This window comes from Danio aesculapii, chromosome 20 (genome assembly GCF_903798145.1).
Source record: "Danio aesculapii chromosome 20, fDanAes4.1, whole genome shotgun sequence".
Classification (NCBI taxonomy): Eukaryota; Metazoa; Chordata; class Actinopteri; order Cypriniformes; family Danionidae; genus Danio; species Danio aesculapii.
This window is the reverse complement of record NC_079454.1, coordinates 8,962,260-8,976,876: the sequence shown is the minus strand read 5'-3', so window position 1 is coordinate 8,976,876 and position 14,617 is coordinate 8,962,260. Positions and strand designations below refer to the sequence as shown.

At 34.7% G+C, this 14,617-nt stretch overlaps 1 protein-coding gene across 1 annotated transcript in view; it reads left to right on the top strand.

Moving 5' to 3' along the window:
• fam20b (FAM20B glycosaminoglycan xylosylkinase) overlaps positions 1 to 13,655 on the top strand; it is a 54,166-nt gene extending 40,511 nt beyond the window's left edge. Inside the window, exons 6-8 of the mRNA XM_056481618.1 lie at positions 4,067 to 4,258; positions 6,281 to 6,340; positions 12,885 to 13,655. Coding sequence (XP_056337593.1) covers positions 4,067 to 4,258; positions 6,281 to 6,340; positions 12,885 to 13,116 — 484 coding nt within the window. The 3' untranslated portion in view covers positions 13,117 to 13,655. The remainder of the gene's footprint in view (positions 1 to 4,066; positions 4,259 to 6,280; positions 6,341 to 12,884) is intronic.
• Positions 13,656 to 14,617: the final 962 nt, after the last annotated feature.

The window sequence follows — 14,617 nt, the reverse complement described above, 5'->3', positions numbered from 1 at the left end:
TGCAACAGTAACAAGAGCTTTAATCTATTAGGAAAATTGACATAAATTAACATCTGATATATTTTTTCTATATTTAATCTTATAAAAATTTGTATTAGGCCTATTGTTTGTGCACTGGCACCTCTAAAAAAAAGATCAACATTGGCCTGCTTTATGACCTGACTGCAGTCTCACTTCATCTGTTATTTTTCTCTATAATGTAAGTCTATAATGCGTAATTCAAACAACATTTTTTAAATAGATTGAATGATTCAATAGATTGATTTTTACAGCCTTTGACAGCTGAAATGAGGCTCTAAATGAGAAAATCTTACCTCTCTCATTTATATTTGGTGACGATGTCTGTGGCTGTCAAAATTAAAGTGCACCTTTTAGCTTATAATGTCTAATTTCTCATCATCATAAATTAAAATAATAATGTATGAGCAGAATATGTGGGACTCTTAAAAAATAAGCCCTGAAATTCTGACCAATGTGAGGAGAGTGACTTGTTTGAACTGTTCTGGTCATTTAGAAACTTTGCCGTGTGAAAGCCAATTGCAGCAAAACGTAAAAATTTTAATCCCTGTTTCAGAACAAAACAATTGATCTACAGGTGTGAAAGCACCCTAAATGAGGCAGGTGGGAAAGCACCCTAAGATGATGTCCACACTGCTGAAAGTCACATTTAGATTAATATGTAAATATGTGGTGGTGCACTCTTTCCTCTCAATAACAAAAACAAACACAAAAAATGACTGTTGAGAAAAAAGTGCAGTTAAGTAAGCATCTGATCATAGCGTTATGGTTATCACTGCAGTTTTCTTGCATTGATTCAACAGATGAGCTCTTAGAATGTAGTAATAGTAGTTAGATGAGGGTGCATCAGTTTTTGTACATTTGTATCAGACATGTTCTTACACGAAAAACAATCACTATTAGTTGTGTAACTGATCACAAATCTCAGGGTTCGGATCACGTTATGGTTTTTAGTCACGGACCATTTTTCAGATCAGCCATAAAGGGGAGGAGACAAATGGAATTTTCTTTCCATTTATTACAAAAACAGTACTGTAATAAACTTTGTTTTAACAAACAGAACTTAGAACCTGTAATTTTATTAAAAATAAAATAAAGAAATAATCATCTGAATAAATATAAATAGTAAAATATTCAATACTGTGAAAAATTCACTGTTACTACTACTGTTGCTGATAACGCTAAATGTAGAGATCTAACATAATAATTTGCACAACCTATATTTATTTTTAGTCTCACTTTCATTAAATGATTCAGTTATTGACTCATAAAACGTCATGTTTCATTACGAGATGGGTCCTATTTGCAGAATTATTCAATGGCATGTTTTTGACTGCTGGCATTAAATAATGTAATTGCTGCCTACAACTTTAATTTTTGAGCATCAAGTTAAATGCATGTGATAGTGATTTGAATCTTTACCATAAACATCAGTGGTTTTATCTAAACTGTTATCCCAGTACTTCTGTGTTATTTGACTGTTTGTAACTTCATCACTAAATCAAAAGACTAAAGACTGAATCTCTAAGGTTTAATAAACATGCAAATCCCCATCATTTATAATTTATGTTGCGTGGTTGTTGAGATCTCCATCTTTTAGTGATTAATCGTGCAGCTAACACTGAATGCATTAATGCAGGCTAAACAAATAGTGACAGAAAACACCTTTAATAACCTAAGAAACCCACCACATCTCGAATAACCTACCACAACTTCTTCCATCATCGTTATATTTTACAGGCAAGTCTAAATGCTTTCATACAGTACATGTGATTTGAATGATGCCAGAGGCAATCTCTTTGCGATCTTTACAAATTTGAGTACAAAAAAAATTAATAATCCAAACGTCACTTGTGTTCCAAACCACGGGTTGTGATTCGTTTGAATCACGGATCAACCGTGATCCGTTATACCCTCATCACTATGCATATATGAAGTGTGCTTCACACAGCTGAGTGGGCTTAACAAACCACCTGTAGAAAGATTTTTCACTTCCCGCTCTAAAAAAAGCACTCCCTTACTGTAGCATTTAATTTTCTAAACACTGACAGTTCCTTTGTATAATTAGCACTTCCTGTAAGTACTGCCTCTTCATGTTGATTTTCTGAATCTCTTCTTGATTGTAAGAACAAAAGCGTCTGCCAAGTGTACTTGAGACTGTAGACTGTAAATCTGGCTGTTTAAGACTACATTTTGAATGAAATCTTTGCATTACTGTTAGCTGCACATGCTGCAGATTAGCATATAGAAAGGTAAATCTTTTAAGTGATCTTATCATCTCTGTTGCAGTCAATTTACTGTAAAGGTTTTGGTTTAGGAGTCTAGTCTAGTTTGGCTATTACTGATCTATTCATATTGTGACAACAACTACATTATTTTGGTCTGAAGTTCTCTGAAACTCGCTCTGTTCTGCAAACATCGAATGCATTGCAGTAATCCAGAAATGTCTTTCATATTCAGTTTTAACTGATTTATTTTTAGATGCCTTTGTGGGGGGAAAGGTCTTTGGTCAACATAAGCTTTAAAAATATAATTAATTAATGCTGGTGACATTAAAACCATGTGGAATATTTTGAATTAAAAAAAAAAAACGTTACTTCAGAAAATACTTTATTATGTAATTATTATGTTTGAGCTCAAAAATTCATCCAAACAATGTGCTCTGCAATATTCAATTCAAGTTTATTTCTATAGCTTTTACAATGTAGATTGTGTCAAAGCAGCTGAACATAGAAATCTGAACATTGAAACTGTGTCAGTCCAGTTTTCAGAGTTGAAGTTCAGTTTAGTTCAGTTCAGTGTGGTTTAATTTTCACTGCTGAAAGTCCGAACACTGAAGAGCAAATCCATCAATGCGCAGCTCCACAAGTCCCAAACTAAGCGTGACAGTGGCGTGAAACAAACTTCACCAATTTACAAAAGTGAAGAGACCATTTCTTCTCTGGCCAAACTTCTTGTGCAGAGCTGCAGTCTAGGCGCTGTAGGCTAGAGAACGCTGGACCTCCATCGTGGAGAAGCTGCAGGTGTGAGTTGATCACCAGCGGGTGTTTAGGCTGGCCCGCAGAATCAATGCGAAGACTAGTCTGTCATTGGGGTGTTTCAGGAAAAACGCTCTCCACTCCTCCATGACCACCACAGCATCTGCTCAGGATACGGCCTGGTCCAGGATTATGAAGACCTCTAGAAGTGCTCTGTGGTTGGCATCATCTCTTCACAGGTCTTGGATCACATCAATGGTGCTGCACAATCTCTAGAAGCCTCAGGATGAGTATCCAGCGGAAAAATCCAGGTGTTGTTTTTGTTGTTGAGGAAACCAAGGTGATGCTGATCTTACGGCTGCATAATATTGGGGGTAAAAAATGCTAAATATAAAGAAGTTAATCACTAAAGTGATTATTAAAAAGGAAATAAAATAAGTTCATAGCTCAATCCATTCCTTATATTAAAATAAGTCAATAAATAAAAATAACAAAACATTTTAATAAAACTAAGTACACAACTGTGCATTAATTCAGATGGTTTGAAATAATGTTTCTGACTATTTTTGTTGTTTTATGACAGGCTAATGCATATTTCATTGCTGGAGTTCTCTCCCTGGATATGCCTTTTTCTTTTCTCTATTTGTTAGAGATCAAATTTGGTGTTATCATTTGGAAAGAAGCATGTGGGTTTAATGTTGTGGTAATGTAACTATGCAGCAGGAAATGCTGCGTCTGTTTGCTACAATGCCACTAATACAACATCTCAATGAAATCCCAACACAAGTGCTCACGAGAGATGCATTTAAGTACATGGTAATACCAAGTTGAAACTGTAATGTCCTGAATATTTCTGAGGGAATTACTGCAAATGCATGGTAATATTAGGTCAAAAACAGGGTCTTAAATATTCCATCAGCCCCCCATAGAGCACAGTGTACATTGTTTGGTTGGGTTCTGGTTCCACAATAAGAGACTGATGAGAAATTCACTTGCATCCAGAGCTCTGTTCAGAAGGATGTATCTGCTGTTATTGATTGTGCTGATCAATGTGTGTGTTTGTGTTTTAGGTGGGAGTATGATGAGAGTTACTGCGAGGCTGTGAAGAAAATGCCCCCTTACGATGCTGGTCCGCGACTGCTGGATGTTATCGACACGTCCATCTTCGATTATCTCATCGGCAATGCTGACCGCCATCACTATGAGAGCTTCCAGGACGATGGCGGAGCCAGTATGCTCATTCTTCTGGACAATGCCAAAAGGTAGTGCAAGGGTTCATCCAATAAAGCAAGGAGGCATGATTCGCAAATAAATGATTTATTTGTGCCTTTCAACCAATGTAAACCAAAATAAACATTTTGGCCATACAAAAATTTAAGTGAAACAATAATTAAATGCAACAAAAATAAAGTTTTTTGGGGCGCAGATGTTATAAGGTCGCCATCCAAAACCAAACTTAAAACCTATGAACCAAAATAAACCCTTATATACGCTGGGCTGGGCCACCTTTGAAACTAATAAAGGGGGTTATTCACACACAAATAAAAATAAATAAATAAACATAAATAAAAAAAATTGGTCAATACAAATAAATAAAAATACTATGCATGCATCGTGTTGTATACATCATTCATGAAAAAAAATAATTCTTGCTTGCTATCATTTGCAGTTAACTTGTGTTCACTCAAGCAAATCAAAAATTAGGAGCTACTCGCTGTTCTCTTGCATGCGGAGAGAAAACGTAAACTACCTAACTTAAAGCATAAACAAACAATCGAAAGAAAATATAAATTTACATAAGGAATAATAAACAAGAAATAAATGATTAAACAAATAACCTTATTGGATAAACATTTAAACTAGGGCTGTGCATTTAATTCAAATTCAGTTTTGATTTTGTCTTCCAACGATTATGAAAAACATTAATCGAAATTAAAAGATTATTGTGTTACATCCCATCCCCTTTCCAGCAGTATGCAATTGTTCCTCTGCAAAGCTCAGTTTCATGTGAAGATTAGTAAAAGCATGTACTTTAACGGGACATTTGCAGCATGGGATGCGCTTCATTTTTTTTCTGAGCCTTAGAGACGAAAAGTCATCTTAAGGTGAGTGCTTAAATGGTCAAATACATGCAAAAGTGGGAACTGTGTGGTTCTTTTTATTTTTTTATTTTATTTTTTTTTACCCTTTCCAAAATTATATATATATATATATATATATATATATATATATATATATATATATATATATATATACACCCCAGAGTTATCAGCCCCCCTGTTTCCCCAATTTCTGTTTAATGGACAGAAGATTTTTTCAACACATTTCTAAAGATGACAGTTTTAAAAACTCATTTCTAATAACTGATTTATTTTATCTTTGCCATGATGACAGTAAATTATATTTTACTAGATATTCTTAAAGACACTTTTATACAGCTTAAAGTGACAAAAAAAAGCTTAAGAAGTTTAATTAGGTTAACTAGGCAGGTTAGGGTAATTAGGCAAGTTATTGTATAACGATGGTTTATTCTGTAGACAATCCAAAAAAAATATAGCTTAAAAGGGCTAATAATTTTGTCCTTAAAATGGTGTTTAAAAAATTAAAAACTGCTTTTATTCTAGCCAAAATAAAACAAATAAGACTTTTTCCAGAAGAAAAAATATTATCAGACATGCTGTGAAAATTCCCTTGCTCTGTTAAACATCATTTGGGAAATATTTCAAAAAGAAGGGGGGGGGTGGGGGGTGGGGGGCTAATAATTCTAACTTAAACTGTGTATATATACATATATATAGTGGTTTAAATAATTGTGATTACAATTATAATTAATATAATCGAGATTATGATTTTTCCCATAAACTAAACAAGCAGCCCTGATTTAAACCCATATTTGCGATGGATAATATGCGAATTGGGACCTCTGAGATGATCCTGATTGGTTGTGTTGTGTGCATTTGAAGTGCTGATTGGCCAACTAGAATCTTATAGAATGTACTTTGTACACCCAAAGTTATTTTGCTACTTATTTAAAATGAGTTGAAGCAACACAATTCTTGAGAATTTCTTTGGAACAACTTGATTGTTTTATGTTTAAACCACTTCAAGTTTTAAGTTAACTTAATCTATTTGTGTTGGGACAACTTGAATGAATTTTGTGGAACCTTGCATTTTTAATGTATATAGAAACTTTTTCTTCCTTTTTTGTTTTTTTAAATAAAAGTCCCAAAACCTGAAGAAAAATTCCAAGGTTTTGGTTTGAATTGTCTTGCTTTCTTTTGCAGTTTTGGGAACCCGTCTCTGGATGAGAGGAGTATCCTCGCCCCGCTCTATCAGTGCTGCATGTGAGTTCTCACACAAACACTCATAGTTGGTTCGTAGTGCTCCTCAACTTCCTTTTGCAACCCACTCTTTTGAGTTTCTATACCTCAATAAGCCTCAGACAGTCACTAACCTCTGGCTAAATTTATCTGTTGACTGTGGTGACAAACGCTTCCTGGTCTGTTCTTTTAAAACCAGACAGACACTCTCTCTAGTTTCTGTTGACTCAAGTACACAACACAATCACATAGCACATGCAACACAAAAAATGGTGTGTTTTTGCATTGTCTTGTGTGAGTCAAAGTTTCCACTGAAACATGCGTATATGTGGGTTGTTCCTAGTAACTTGTTCTGAATTGTTTCTAATTGGAAATATGTTAACATTAAAATATAACCATCAGCTTGTGGTTGACCAATAGATTTAGAAAGAAAGTTTGTGGATGAAAGCATAATTTTCTTTGGATGGATCGACAAACAAGCTCTACTACGTATATAACTTTTTTATATCGCTTCAGAATTTATGCATTAATGGTCAAATGTTTGGGATCAGAAATTAATATTTTTTGTTAGGATGGAGTAACTTGAACAAAATAAATAAATAAAATAAAGTAATTATTATATACAGTTAAAGTCAGAATTATTAGCCCCCCTGATTATTTTTTCTCGCAATTTCTGTTTAATGAAGAAGATTTTTTTCAACACATTTCTAAACATAATAGTTTTAATTACTCATTTCTAATAACTGATTTATTTTATCTTTGCCATGATGACAGTAAATAATATTAGACTAGATATTCTTCAAGATACTTCTATATAGCTTAGTGACATTTAAAGGCTTAACTAGGTTAATTAGGCAAGTCATTGTATAACAGTGGTTTGTTTTGTAGACTATTGGGGGAAAATTTAGCTTAAAGGGGCTAATCATTTTGACCTTAAAATGGCTTTTAAAAAATTGGCTTTTTTAAAACTGCTTTTATTCTAGCGTAATAAAACAAATAAGACTTTCTCCAGAAGAAAAAATATTATCAGACATATTGTGAAAATTTCCTTGCTCTGATAAACATCATTTGGGAAATATTTAAAAAAGAAAATTAAATGCAAAGGGGGGCTAATAGTTCTGAACTGTGTGTGTATAAGTATATGTATGTATGTGTGTATATATATATAATGTATATGTATATATATATATATATATATATGTATATGTATATGTGTATATGTATATGTGTATATATATATATATATATATATATATATATATATATATATATATATATATATATATATATATATATATATATATAGTCAAAATTAATTAATTATAATTAATTATTATAATTTTTTTATAGAGAGAAATATTTATTTCCACAATAATGCCTATTGCACATAGTCTCATTATCTTTTGGGAGAATTCTGTGTCATTTATGCTAAAAATAAATATTAATAATTTGAATAAAACTTTAAATCAGAATTTGCCAGGGATATGAATAATTTTGGTGTTTAACTATATATATATATTTTAATGTTTGCTTACTATTTATCAAGGAAACAATAAGATAATCAATAACTGTTTATAATTTTAAAATAATCAGAAATATTTCTTAAGCAGCAAATCACATTAGAATGCTTTCTACACTGAAGTCTAGAGTTATGGTGGCAAAAATACAGCTTTAAATAACAATAAATTTTACACTCAAAATTGAATATTTTATTATTTTATTATATTTCTAATCAGTTAAAATAAGAATTTTAAGACCCACATTTTTAAACTTCAGTGTGTAATTAAGTCTCTCCTTGTTTAATCCCTTTTTTAATGGCCCTGAGGTGTAACATTAATGTTTAAAAGTACAAGTGTTCTGGGGAATAAAGCATTTTAGAGGGTCATCAGTACTTTGATTGTCCCCCAGAATGCCTTAGTGCTGCACATGCTCATTATCGCCTTAATGAGATATTGATTGGCTAATAGATGAAAAGTCTTGTGCAGCTTTAACTGTGTATGTGCCTTAAAGACTTCCTGCCTGACTATAGTATATCCGAGTTAAAAGACACTGATACTGGATACAACAAATCTGTCAGAAATCATCGATTTTAAATGATAGAGATCAGTATCTGTGTCATGTAAATGCACAGGTTACGTGAAAACAAGCATCTGCTTAGTTATTTCCAGCAACAACACACTCAAATGAACATTTTGGGCCGAAACCGAAAATTCAGGATATGCTTGGGTGAAAACAGAAACCGAAAATGACATTTCCATTTGTGTTTGTTTGGTTTTTAGCTGCCTGACTGTCTGTCTGTGTGTAACTGTGTAAAGTGTGTTAATTGAATTTACCTATAATTAAAATTTTTACAAAACAAATATAGTTTATTTAATAATCAATTCATTTAAATAATTGAATAACAACCACTCAAATTCAATTTAAAACTTAGCAGAAAGGAATTTTGCATGTAAGACATATTTTAAATCAACTTTTTAATGAAGAATTATATTTCTATTCCATTTTGTTGGTCAAAAATTTGTATTTAAACAATGCATCATTCTATTTTTACACTGACTTTTGAGTTCTTTTAAAGATGTATTTCAACTTTAGCAATCTTGGCTGTGTTGTTAACCAGTGGTGATAGTTGAAACACTTTTTTTCATGCATGTAAATGGAGAAAATAAATATTGAAAATAAATATTGAACCCTGCCACCATTTTTCTCAGAAAACATATTTCTAAAGGTGGCGTTGACTTGAAATTTTCCCCGGATGTTAGTAACAACCATAGACATCCATATATGCAAAGGAACCAAATCTAATTAGTTAACAAATGAAACTGTGTAATAAAATGAAATGACACAGGAAAAAAAGTATTGAACACATGAAAAAAGGGAGGTGTAGAAAGGCAGTGTAAGCCCAGACAGGCAGCTGAAATCTCTCAGAAGTTCTTCAGCAATCCTCTGCCCTTCCTCATTGTAAATAAATATCAGCTGCTTCAGTCCAACATCTACATTACCAGGATGATGAAGATGAAACCAGGGTGGACATTTCAGCAAAACAATGATCTAAAAGACAGCCAAGGAAACTCTTAAATGCTTTCAGAGAAAGAAAATCAAGCTGTGGAATGGCCCAGCCAATCACCTGACTTGAATCCAATAGAGAATACAAAGTAAAGATCAGATTTGATAGATTAGACCCACAGAACCATCAAGATTTTTACACTCTATTGAAGTCTGTGAAAAACTCACACCTGAGCAAAATGAGAGGCGTCTTTAAGCTGCCATTTAAAAAAAAATACTTTTATATAAAGTCTTAAATACATTTCAGTAGTTCCGTACTTTTCCTTGTGTGATTCCATTATTATTAAACAACTAATTTTTCTAATTTTTTTGTTTTGTTTTTATGTTTGTAATTTTTGGGTTTTTACCAAAATCTGGTTCAATTCCATGTCAACAGCTCCTGGTTATTCCCAAGAAAAAAACAATACGAACAATACTGTTCAGTACTTATTGTTGTCTGCTGTAAATCTAGGAATTTTGAAAATATCTTAATTTTATTTTTCAATTTTTGTTTTAAACCTTTTTTTTTTATATCCCTATTTTATGGTCCAATTTAGATGTCAATCTGGTGACGAGCCAGGTATGAAAACATGATAAAATAACATTTTAAATGTCACCATTATTTACTTTACTTGACATATAATATGCTCTGCTGAAGGTTACGGATTTTCCTCACAGATTTTACAAATCTCTGTTTAGGAATAACATAATGCTGTCATCTTTCTAAAATCATCAACAACACTGTAATCTGGTCCCAAATCTCAGGCTAAAATGGTCAATTTGACTACAGAATAGTGTGGAGTAATACACAATAGAAGTCTAAAATAGTAGTGCAGAATTTATGTGGATCTCGATGTTTGTATCTATCTTGGCTTTTCATTTTTTTATGCGATATTCTGAAAACTGATTAAAAATAGGTGGATGGAAACAAAGACCCAATTCCACACTCAAAAAAAATACTTTCGTTGCTTGTTCAAACTGCTTTTAATTTAAAATGAGTTGAAACAACACATTTTTCCATTTTTTTTTGGGACTACTTAATAGTTTTATATTCGATCCACTTCAATTTTTAGAAATGCTTGAGTAAACTTAATCGATTTGTGTTGGGACAACATGCAGGAATTCTGCGGAACCCAACATTTGTTGACAGTGCAATTCTATTTTATACCCCTACACCTTACCCTTGGCCCTTGAAAGAGAGCATGAAGGAGGAGGGATATTCCACTAATACTAATACATCATTAATAAATGAGTAGGGATAGACCACTAATACACACATATCATTATATGTCGTCGGTAGCTCATACTTCACACCTAATGTCGTCTGCAGTAGTCTTTCCAGACGGTTTAAGCAGAGTAACATTTAATAGATTACTCACTTGCAAAGTTGCTTTGAGCTGTATTTAGGCTTTAGAAAACATTGTTCATTTTCAGCTCAAACATGTGGGCCTCCGGGTTTCCTCAGGCAACTCTGTTATAACTGGTGGGTCATGTTACTACAAGAAAACATTACTGTTAGACCAGACGTGCTGTAAAAAGCAAATTCACGGCAACTAGACATTTCTGACAAGGCAGCCTATTATGTCAAATCATTGGGTATGAGTTGCAGAATGTTGTGCAGCGGTTATTGTAAGGGACATTTGTTAGTGAAATTTTGTAATTTGCCAAAAACAATAAAACAGTTCTCGGCACATGTGAGGTTTTAGTCAGGTTGCTTTTAAATAACAGAGCAAGAGGGTACTTGGACAGGAGGTCAGATGGTGCATTTTCCTTCATTCATTCATGTTCCTCCAGCTTAGTCCCATTTATTAATCTGGGGTAGCCACAGCAGCATGACTTAACTATTCCAGCATATGTTTTACACAGCGGATGCCCTTTCAGCCACAACCCAGTATTGGGAAATTTGCCTATTTGCCAATTTAATACAATTCACCTATAGCGCAGGTATTTGGACAGTCTAGGAAACCGGAACACCCGGAGGAAACCCACGCAAACACAGGGAGAACATTCAAACTCCACACTGAAATGCCAACTGGTCCAACCGGGACTCTAACCAGCGACCTTCTTGCTGTGAGGCGACCGTGTCGCCCATATTACACATTTTGTAGATAGATATTGGTGATTACATTACCAGCCCTCACACTTTTGTCATCAAAAGCGTTAGGACTACAATCGGACTACATTCGCACATTTGTCGAGAACTGTTTGACAGGGCTGTGGATTAAATCTAATTATATTGTCAAATATGTTAATTTTCTTACACGGACCAATCATTTCGATTCGTAAGACCTCAGTGTGTCATAAGAAGCCATGGGTATTAGGGTTGGGTGATGTCGACCAATTTGGCATCATACGATGTCTAATGTGAAACATCGTGATGGATGATGGCATCGTTGTCATAGGCGGCAGTGAATTAGTTATTTATGAATAATTATTTAATTCATAACGAATTAATTATTTGAAGCCTACAGTTTCAACTACCTCACACGCATGGTCTTAGTTTTACCCATAACCAAATCATAAATAAATATAAGTAACACACAAATTACCACCTGTCAATCACTTTTTCTGCGGGACTCTGGCATAAATAGGCAGAGCGATCTGTGTCGTTATAATGGCGTCGACAAACTCGGTTGGTAAAAAAGGTGCACAACCAACAGGAACCAACCAACATTATCTGAGCTTTTCGCTAAAATTACTAAGTACAAGCGTGAAAGCAAAAGATTGAAGCAGTGTACTGACGCTGTGACACGTTACCTGATAGATTCAAAAGACCGAAGAGTCGTTAGATAGAGACAAAATTAGTTAAATATCACCTTTAACAACTATGGTGAGACGCGATTCAGCAGTACAACCTTGATAAACTGTCCGACGTGCACTGCTATCTGGGGTTTTGTGCACAAAACTGAAGCGTGTGCGTGCGTGCGTGCGTGCGTGCGTGTGGTCACGTGATGTGTGGAAGGAGGGCTTTTTAGAAATGCTAGATGAAACGCCAGTGTTGACGTGGATTGTTTTCGTTCTAAAATGGCATTTTAAAACGAAGACGTATTAGTGTAAACTGGGCCATGTGTATTTTTAGCGAGCGAGTTGCTGCTGCGACAGGGGCGAGTTGGAGGATGTGATGTCTATCCACCATTGGCGATGGATGATGGCATCGTCTATCAACCCAACCCTAATGGGTATTGAGTTGGATTCATTTGTATGTTTTAATTTATAATCTAAAAATCCATAATTCACCATTCTCTGCCATTATACGAATCACCAAGAATCACAAATTCAGCTAAGAATCTTTTACTGAAGAAGAAAGAGCCACATGTGGGTAATTGAGCAAGACACTTTCGTTTTTAGGTGAACTATCACTTTAATCAGTAGTCCAGGCTATAGTCATCATTAGCAGTCTGTTACAGTCAAAACTTTTGGCCGTTCTAAAGCATATTTCAATTTCCGGTTATATAATTTTCTACTCTAGATAAAAAACAATTGCATTATATCTAACTCACCTTGTCTATCTGGTTCTATCCACAAGGGTCCGTGTGTCCACCTGGAACAGACTGAACCTCCTGAAAAGTGGCGTGTTGAGTTCAGCCATGCGGCAGGCCACGGCTCACGATCCTGCTTTTCCAGTCTTGACGGGAGCACATCTTGCTGCGCTCGACCGGCGCCTGAATGGAGTATTAGCCACCGTCCGGCAGTGCATGGAGACGCAGGGCTCTGAAAACACACTGATTGAAGACCGCATGAACCTGCCTCATCCGTAAAACACACTTGGACAAACCAGGGAAGTACAAATGTGATTGACTCTTGATGCGCAGGCTTCTTTTGCCTTCTGCTATAGAGCCAGAGACGAGGAGTCGAAGAGAAAGCCTTAGGAGTCGAATTTTTCACTGGATTTATTCAGCGCTGAGGCCAAGGAGACTTTACTTACCGTTTTATTTTGTCTTGATCTGGATGGAGGGAGGAGGCCTTGATAACATGTAGGTGGGATATAACACTACAGCAGATATTGTCGTTCTTTTCGTTTCACTTTTTACTTCTTTTGGCCATCCACAGGAAGATGGATGAACGATTCGGAAACGTGGAATTTAATATTTGGCCTTATTAGACTCCGATAACTGGAAAGCGACCATGATGGATTAGCAAGACTATATGAACAGACCTTTTAATGATCTACCGGATTGTAAATAAAAGAACAGGTTTTTGATTAATATGGAGTAATAATATTATTGATCTGAAGATTAAATGATGGGTTATGTTGTGTTCTGAATGCAGGATGGATACAGAGTCGTACGGATGTTACTACTGACACCATTAAAAATTAATATTTAAAACATATGGGGGGTTCGTATGAGTTCTTGTTCACAAGGTAAGTTGTTAGTGGGGATGTTCTGAACCCATCTCATGGATCAGGATCAGGATCAGAGGGCGGTCAGTCAGTTTTGTAGCCAAATATATTTGGCTCTCATAAACCTGGTCCTTATTTTCCATCGGCTGTAATGCCGGTGATGTCCAGCAAGAGGAGGTTTACACTTATAAAGCCGGTTTGGAGGTGCAAGACCGTTCTTTATTAGCACAGCTGTTCAAGACACTTCTGGAGGTAATAATAGTGAACCATTGTGATAACAGCCTTTGGCTGAAGGATTTTAGAATGACATACATTTACTTGTTTGTCCAGTAATGCCGCCAATTTTTGTTATCACGTGATCTGTTCAAACAAAATCACACGACTTTAAATCCACGTGCTGGTAGTTTATGTGCATTTGTTTTTTTATCGGATAAAAAGGTTATATTACTCTTTAGACTAAAACTTAACAAAAATGTATTTTGAATGACAAAAATGTTCTGACACATTTTTGTCAATAATGACAAAACAAAAATAAGTGCTAATTGTACACATTTGAATTGTAACCTATAATGATCTGAGGCAGGACATAAGCAACCATTTGCTACACAGCTGATTAAACGTCCAAAAAGAAAGTAAACCTAAGAGCAGGTATAAATAAATCCCAAACACACTTGAAACGCATTTCCGAGAAGGCACTTTAGACTTATTTTTGAGCAAAGTCTTTGTTCATCAAAACGCCATTAGTTGTGTTGACCAATCACACCCTCTGTTGACCTGATCTTCACCCTTACTGATGATTTTTTTAGTGATATGAAAGTTGTATTAATAATCTTTAAAACGGCTCGCAATAAACATCTAAACTAAAAGCATCTGTCCAATAGTCATTTTGCCACAACACATTTTTACTTTCACTTTCA